Below are 8,830 nucleotides of genomic sequence, written 5' to 3' on the forward strand. Positions count from 1 at the left end.
TTAACTTGTACTCCTGAATCCATAAGCCAAACAAGCTGTGAACCTGTTAATAACATTAAGAAAACTTTACATTTTTTCTCATCTTGTCAGTGAATCTTACGATTCACATGTCTCAAAACAATTTACTTGTCATCCGTGTAATTTCAATTGACTGAACGATTCAGTGCAAAAGAATTTCTTCAACTACTTAAAGCATCTCATACTCTCACATAGTTTGAACAGCTTCAATTTCAATCACTTTAGTCATTTCTCCTTCCAAAAACTTTTTGCCTAAAGCCCAAAATTACATGCCTGCACGAACTCCATGTCGCTGTCTACGTACTTGGTCCAGAGTTCCTTGAACTGGTTCATTGCAATATCAAGCCACGGTTTCATGTTTCCACTGAAATGTATGACTGCAGCCTGCTTGATATCATCCATGCTTATGCTAGGATTGTAGCCCAAGCCCATGACGTGCCAAGATTTATCCAGTGGCTTAGTTGTCCCATAGAAAGTCATAAGGCCGAGAGGTAGTCTACCAGTCTTCCAGAGTGTGTTATTCTCATTCTGCAAAATTAATCAAGCAGAAAGATATGAAAATTCGAATTTTGTGACAACCAGAATATTCATAGTGAATTTTCTGAAAACAAGTCATGATAACAAAGGTGGCAACTCATAATAAGCAATCAATAGACAGATAAAAGCAAACAACCAGTACTTGTTAGTATGCAAATGATATTATATAATACCTGTTGAACCCCAGTATGTATGTCATATAAGGACCTGACTTAACCAATTACAAACTAGCGGTCAAAGATTTTCATGTTGGAAGTGTTGGAATGACTTGTCTTTAATATGCATGCTGCGCCTTCGCTAACAGACCGGTCTTTTGGCGCAATGGTTAGTAACATGGTATCAGAGCAGGTGGTCTCGAGTTCGAGTCCCGCTCTCCGTTTGTTTCGTCCCCGCATAGGTGAGACTTTGTCTTTGGCCGTCCCCGTATAGGTGGGATTGTGCATTTGCATTTGTATACGGGTGTTCCCCGTGCGGGGGAGTGTTGGAATGACTTGTCTTTAATATGCATGCTGCGCCTTCGCTAACAGACCGGTCTTTTGGCACAATGGTTAGTAACAGGAAGGACTTTTGACATCACCTCATATAATAATTTGCATCTGAACATCCTCAGTAAAACTCCCAAGGACAATTTCTACTGCACATTAGCCCATTACTGAAACATACAGAGCACTTGGGACAAATCAAGAGTGGTATTTTAACTTACAACAAAGATTCCGATGACTTCAGTTGGGTGTAGACTCAAATTTACAATCCCCCCCCTCCCAAATTTTGTAATTTCTCTCGTTTTATTAATACATCTTTATCAAAAAAAAAATTACAATTCCCCCTCCCCCCCCCCCCAAAAAAAATAAAAATAAAATTCTATCCTAAACAACAAGATATCAACAGGTCCATTTACAGAAAATTGCTATACTTCAGCAAAAATTACTAAGTATTTCAATTATTAAATAATCAAACCTGAGACAAATTGGCAGAAATTGAAACAGAAAAAAAAGGTGAACTTTTGAAATGGTTACATTCAGTTGTATTCTCCATCTTTCACTGTCAAACTACAATTGAAGCAAACAGAGAATACTCAACAGAAATTGTTTAAGACCATGTATACAAGATTTGTCATAAACTGTGACTTGAAAACCAGAATCACCAGGGTTTACATTTGCAGTAAATGTCTACCGCAAAGGAACAACATAAAATTCATGTTTTACAAAGTTGAGTCTAACTTGAACTATGAATTGTTTTCTGAAACCCAAACCCCTTACTGATATGGAAACAAATGGAATCATAAGATCTGGATTAAGAATTATTAGAGCATAAGAAGTTAAAAGTCCCTGTTTTTTTCTGTAATTTTATTGAAGTAATGGAATGTCCTCACTTTTAAGTTATTAAGGGAAGTGTAGTTCTGTAATTCTCTCTCACTCTCTCACACACACACCTACCTTTAAAACAGGAACTTTTCACTTCCTTTTTTTATTTTCTATCAGAATCTTATAAAACATAAGACCCTAAAGATTCAACAACTTATCAGACACTTTAATTTACTCCAACAAGAACCATGGGATCTTATCATACAAGAAACAAGAATTTAGGAAAATATATGAAAACATTTTTGCTAGGTTTAGTAGCCAAAGTACAGTGCAAGAAACACCAACAAGAAGTAACCACACAATATGTCAAACTGATAAATTCAAGGCCATGAAAATAGAACCAGAACACTCAGTCTAGCACTCATCTGCCTGTTGAATGGCTTTCCACAGAGTAAAAAAGACAATAGAAAGTTAAAAATAATCATAAATTCAAATAACCAGACACCAAAGTAAAACAAAAAATTGTCAGGGGTCATCTTTTGCCCTAACACAGAGTCAGATGTCTGATCATATCTGTATACATATTTGAATAGATCTACGAAATTTCTGGCACATGTAGCATGATTTTCAAAACAGCAACAAGCCAAATAGAAGTAGGTCTCACCAAGTTCACCCAGTAACGGTACTGATCGGTGTCTATCTCCCTCCTCCATGCATCTAAATTAAATATGTTCATCCCAAATGCCCACGCACAAGCCTTTGGATTAAACCTTTCTCTAACAACCGGATTTGAAAAATTCAAATATTGACCAAACCGATGAAATGGTCCGAAGCAAATTTCCACTGCCCCATTCACCTTCCCTTCCATATTAACCCGCCAAAGCCCCGTCAAGTCCTTCTGTACGACGACATCATCATCCAAATACAAGATCTGGTGCAAGTTCGGGTACATATCTGGTAGATAAAATATCATATGGTCCAACGAAGGTATACGAGATGAATCAAACAGATCAAAATCCTCCATGGCCTTAACTTCTACAACAGCGCCGCCAACGATAGGACGCATCTTGAACCATACTCGCATGGCCGCAACCATCATCCGGTTGGTCACGACGTGGAATACATGCTTCGTCGGTTCGACTGCGTTCCGAGCACAGGAATTTACTACTACAGAAGTTGCAATCACATTGTCGGAGAAGATGGCGTAATGGTAAAGCGAGGGATCCTCGAAAGCTTGATGCTTCTCCTCAACGTACTCCTCCGGATGGGCGATTAGCTCATTGACCAATCGCATGGGAATGCAATGCAGACTTTTGGGGATCGACTTTGCCGAAATTAAACTCGAAAGTGCGCCGTGCTTTTTAGCTTTAGTTAGTTGTTCATTAACAGCGAAGATGGTATCCTTCAATTTCTGGATCTTGAGCTGGTTATCAAATGATTCTTTGGTTTCCACAACCAGCTGGCGAGCAATCTTGATCCGTTCTTTGGCTTCCTTCTCAAATTGGCGAAGCACCTCTTCGTCAATCGGACCATCTGTATCAATCAAAGTTTGCTTGTAAGCTGGTCGAGAGGTAAGGTCAGAGAAATCCTGGACAAGATCCTCAAAGGTCTTAAGCTGTTTAGAATTTTCGAGCTTCAATTTCCGAGCATAAGCAGTATATGCATTGACTAACGCGATATGGTCAGTGGCTTGTTTGTAAATAAGATCCAGTCTCGTCTTCAGTGGATCCGATTTGAGGGCCAAGAATGTACGACCAACATAGGTGGGAACAGTCCCTGAATTGGGACTCTGTAGGGCAAAACAATAAATGGGTTGTCAGCAAATGCAAGAAGAACCGAAATACGACGGATGACAGAAAGAAACCGAGGAACATGATGCTCACCTGTTGGATCGAGGCAGGGTTCGTGGTAAAGAGGACGGAGACGGTAGCCAGGAAGAGAAGCGTGAACATGGCGGAAACAAAAACCCGGTAAGTAAAAAAATTGCGGAAGGTGGACACGCGGGTGCTGCGAGTGGCGCTTCCCATCTTTAGATTGATAGCGGTGCTCTCCCGGATCTGGAACAATGCGCACAGGAGCCGTTCGAGAAAATTACGAGAGAGGGAACGCAGTAACTCACTCGGCCTCCACGGCGCAGCGAGGAAGGAGAAGATCTTTCGCCGAACCCTTTCTCCAGATCGTACACCCAGAAGGATATCAACTCGTCATTTCTTTCACGGCGTACTTGGTAAAACGCCGCAAGCGAGGAACCATGGATGAACGCAATAGAGATATTCTCTCAGAAGCCAGAGATGGCGACAGCCATGTGCTAATGTGAATGTCTTTCCGTTGCTTCCTCCTTTCCTGGTAATCGTAATCCAAGACTTACGAGTTTCGACTAGACGAAGGTGCCACACCGGTATTTAATGGTTTTGAATCTTGTTCCTCTACTCACCGACTTTATCCCTCTCTCCAAAGTCCAGATCTACCGTACCGGAATTGCAGCCAGTTCATTTCCGATTTCACCGTTGATGCCATTGGAGGTTTTTTTATTTTTTTTTCTGTGTAGAAGTGGGCAGAATGGCAGAAAGCAAGTATGGAAAACAGATTATCGACAGAGACAGGAACTTGGAACAAAGATGATCGATCGTTTCAGGGTCTCCGCGCACCGGGCCAGCACATATGTTGATTAGCTTTTCGGACGGCACGGAAGCCGAGTCATCTCAACCATCATCGTTATCGGGAATAGCTCCAACTCGGCTTTGACCAGATGGAAAGACAGAGTTAAAGTGCATCGAAGTGCGGATACCAAAATGGCCGAGTTAAAGTGCATCGAGGTGGGGACGCCGAAATGGAAAATATGATGTAAACAAAGGAATGGGTATTTTTTTATAATATATTTAGATAGAATATATATCTAAATAAATAAATAATAAAAATAAAAATAGTTATTATATAAATAAGTGATTTAATGTAATATTAAAATAAATTAATATTAATTAATAAAATAAAATATTATATTATATTATATTATATTATATTATATTATTAAAGTTTATTATAAAATAATATAATAATTATCTGTGATTGTAATAAATTATAAAAAATAAAAATAAGTAAAACTAACATAAGCGAATAAAATTAATAATTTTTTAATTTTTTAATAATATCAAATATATTTTAAAATTAAAAATTACTAATTTAATATAATAATAATAAATAAATAAATTATTTTAATCAATAACATAATATATATTTTTACGTATTATTAATTAATAATATATTGCCACCAAATTTAAAACCATTGGTTTAATTAATTATAGCAATGGGATAATTAAACCAAAATAATTAATCAAATTTTCACTTTAACGATATTTTAATTATGACTATTAAATCACTAATTTAATACAGTAATTACAAATTGGATATACTAAATAAATAAAAATAATTATTTTATTAATAACAGGGCATGCATTTTTCTCGTAGTATTAATTAATAATATATTTTTACAAAATTAAAAATTATTAGTTTAATTAATTATAAACATGGGATAATAAAACATAAATAATTGATCAAATATTTGATTTAATAATATTTTAATTACTACTATTAAATCACTAAAATAATACAGTAATTAAAAAATAAATATAATAAATAAATAATGCTAGTTTAATTATTCCTAACTTAAGAAAAATTAAATCACAACGTCATCTTCCTCACGACGCCGATAATGGTAGGGAGACAAGCCTAGATTTAGGTAGATGAACACGAGGAATCTACTATCCCTCACAGTTTTAATGCTTCAAAAAAACTGAAACCCTTGATTTTTGTAGGCTCTCCCCTCCTTAGAGCATCCCCTGCATAGGTCTCTCCAAGATCTTTGGATCTTTGTCACTTTTGGTTTCGAGGGTCAAGATGAATCGGGAGTTGTAACTCTAACCAACAGGCAACAGCGATGCAAGCGGCACTTCTATGGTACGCTAGAGGCCCTGCAACAGAGACGCTCTACGACGGAGCGATGTCAGGCAACTGCGATGGAAGCTCGGCGATGGCAACTTTGCAGCAGAGGCCGAGAGGGAGAAGAGAGAGGGAAATGAGAGAGAGAGAAAAGGGAGAGGGAGCACAAATACAAGAGGAAGAAGAGAGTAGGAGAACAAAAAAATCGATGTGTCCCGAACGATGGCTTCAAGTGAATAATTCAAAAAATCAAACTGAATCACAATTCCACCATTTTAGCCTGAGCAGATTACTTGCGGTTTTCAGATGATGTTTTTGCTCATTCACCCCTAAAGCCTAATTAAATGAACTACATAATACGCGTGAACTTCATTTCAACTTCATTATTAACTAACCCCCTAAGTAACCAAGCCGAACGAGTGAGGTGCAGTTTCATTCGCGAGCCAACTCGGTTACTTAATAAAACCTATTTCACTTTTGTCTTTTGAGACTCAGGAGCAACGGGCTTCGTTTCCACTTTTCATTTTGATGTCGAAGTCTTTCGAAATCGAAATGAAAAGTCTCAGAAAATCTCTTCCAATCGCAACTCTCTCTACCCTTTAAAAACCACGCGCCTTGTTCCTCAGATCTCTACAATGACCAATGGCACAAGAAGACCATATTTTTCGCAGTCATTACCCAGTTGTCCCGGTGTCAAACCTCACCTTACTGGAATTCGTCCTCCAAGACACCGACCAATACACCAACAAGGATTTCACCTACTAGGAGGTCATACGAGACACCGTTAGGTTCGCCAATGCGCTGAGAATTGTGGTTGTGGTTCTGTCGAATGTCACCCAGTATTCCGTGATTGCATAGGAAATTATGGCTATCGATGGAATATTTTCCCATGCAAACATATGGCTCATCCATCAGAGATTCAGAGATATGGAAGCAGGTGGAGGAGAGGCTGCTTCGTCACCAGTGATTCAGTCTACGACAAGGTTTGCTTTTTCAATTTTGAAAAAGACGGAAGACATAGATTTTTAAGGAGCTCCTAAGGCCCTATTAGTGCCCTCGGTATTTCACTTATGTTGGGTAAAATGTATTAAAACCCGTTAGTGCCCTCTGGAAGTTGGGAGGGAAAGTAAATTCAGAGGGGTCGAGCTCTGAAATTCACTTTCCCTCCATCAATTACATTGGGCTCGGGCTGTCGAACGAAAGGGTTTTGGAGAAAAAAATTTCTCTCTCGCTCGAGACCTTCGGCGATTTCTATCGCCCCCTTTGTGACCTCTCCCTCGATGCTTGACTTTCTTCCTCTCCCCGTCCCTAGCACTGACGACCTTCGGCGACTTCTCTCCCCTCTCTTCAACCTCTCCGGCTCCTCTCTCACTCGCGCCCTTCAGTAATTTCAATCGCCCCTTTGCGACCTCTACCTGATGCTCGACTCTCTTCCTCTTGTCGTCCCCAGCACCAACGACCTTCAGTGACTTCTCTCCTCTCTCTACAACCTCCGTTATTCGTCTTTCCACTCACTGAGCGAGGAAGACAAGCTACAGTAACTCAATGCAACGCACGCCATAATTACTATTATTAATTTTTCCTTTTAAATACCTATTGTTATTATTAATGTTTTGTTTTATTTTTTTTATAATCTCTTTTTTCTGTTTTTTATTTTATATACATATTTTGGACTTTTTCATTATGCAATACTTAGTATTTAATTACTTCCCAAATTTATTTTTTAATTATAAAGTATAATTAAAACTAATAATTTATTTTTATTTTCTTTCATTCCTTTTAAAATAGTTTTAGCTTTGTTTAATGTTTGGGTCAAGTGGGGTTTCTAAACACTCAACCTAACCTTGAGCCTCGACTTCAAAACCAAGGTTTTTTCCACACCATTTTCCTTTCCCTCAACTCCGTTCTTGCCTCATTCCCTCTAGCCATATTTTTAAGAACTCAAGTCGACCCGAACCCTTAACCTCAAACCCCAACTTCTAATTTGACAAAAAAAAAGGTTAAAAAATGGACCTAGATCCACCTTGTTTCCCCACCCTAATTTGAAAAATATTTTTTGTGTTGTATTTTTGTATGTACAATTGTAATTTTTTATATTAAATAGGCAATTGAGTTATATTTATATTATTTTTATTTTTATTATTACGATGTTTGTGTAGTACGATTTTTGTATAATTATTTCATATTTAGATATTACAAAATTATAATTCACAATTTTAATAATATAAAAGTAAGCATTTGTTTAATTGTTATATTTAATATATTTTATTTATTAACTAATATTATTTGAATTTTCTGTAAGTCAAATATATTAAAATATTTTATTTAATAAATAATTTATCTGCACTTTACACCACACTTTATATTGTGCATACTAACACAAATAAGTACTTTACACCATACTTTATATTGTGCACACTAACACCAACAAATACTTTACACTGTACATACTAACACAAACAAGTATTTCACTTTCTCTCTTGTTTTCATTGGGGAAAGTTCCCTCCCATTTTCCCTGCACTTACAAAGTGCACAAACCCCCCCCTAAAGGTTTGATTTTGGCACTAATTCCGATGCTTTTTTTAAACCCATCATTACGCCTAAAAAATTGCAAAAGCCACATCAGAGAAAAGCTCACTCCAACATTCCAATGAGCGAGAGAAAGAGAGAGAGATAGAAAGGACGATTTTTCCCCTTTTAATGTGCATCTAAAGCTTAACTTTTATCATCTTTAACAAACAAGATAAATGGACTTCATATATTTTCTTTTGTGTTCAATGCGTATTTTCATTTATTAGCATGTAATTCTAACTTTTCAATGTTTAATCACATCCTGAGAGATAATGGTATCTTTCTCATATTTTTCTTATTTGGGTAATTTAAATTTATACTATATTTATAGTTGTATTTGGGTGATTGTAAATTTTTATGTGTTGATTATTGAATAAAGTTTATGCATAATATTATGTGGTATTTATGAATAATTTTATGTAATGTATAAATAATTTTATGTAGGGCTCAAGTACATAGATCAT

General features: G+C 36.9%; 1 protein-coding gene across 1 annotated transcript; it reads right to left on the reverse strand.

Annotated features, from left to right (window-relative positions):
- Window positions 1–22: 22 nt before the first annotated feature.
- LOC137942132 (probable galacturonosyltransferase 9) lies at window positions 23–4,239 on the reverse strand. Its single transcript, XM_068787823.1, has 3 exons — window positions 3,743–4,239; window positions 2,524–3,648; window positions 23–546 (listed from the first exon to the last, which is right to left on the reverse strand). Exons 1-3 carry the CDS (start codon window positions 3,884–3,886, stop codon window positions 271–273), a joined length of 1,545 nt encoding a protein of 514 aa, XP_068643924.1. The 5' UTR covers window positions 3,887–4,239; the 3' UTR covers window positions 23–270.
- Window positions 4,240–8,830: the final 4,591 nt, after the last annotated feature.

This window comes from Aristolochia californica, unplaced genomic scaffold, assembly GCF_029961685.1.
Source record: "Aristolochia californica isolate CCGP_79_NKW_82.1479 unplaced genomic scaffold, dmAriCali1.0.hap1 SCAF_9, whole genome shotgun sequence".
NCBI lineage: Eukaryota > Viridiplantae > Streptophyta > Magnoliopsida > Piperales > Aristolochiaceae > Aristolochia > Aristolochia californica.

What these genes read in the sequence shown, in the direction of transcription:
- LOC137942132 (XM_068787823.1), bottom strand. Translation starts at nt 3,886, where the DNA reads ATGGGAAGCGCCACTCGCAGCACCCGCGTGTCCACCTTCCGCAATTTT. An exon ending in ACCCTGCCTCGATCCAACAG is followed by an intron (nt 3,649 to 3,742) that starts GTGAGCATCATG and finishes TTTGCCCTACAG; the next exon opens with AGTCCCAATTCAGGGACTGT. An exon ending in ACCGTTACTGGGTGAACTTG is followed by an intron (nt 547 to 2,523) that starts GTGAGACCTACT and finishes TTAATTTTGCAG; the next exon opens with AATGAGAATAACACACTCTG.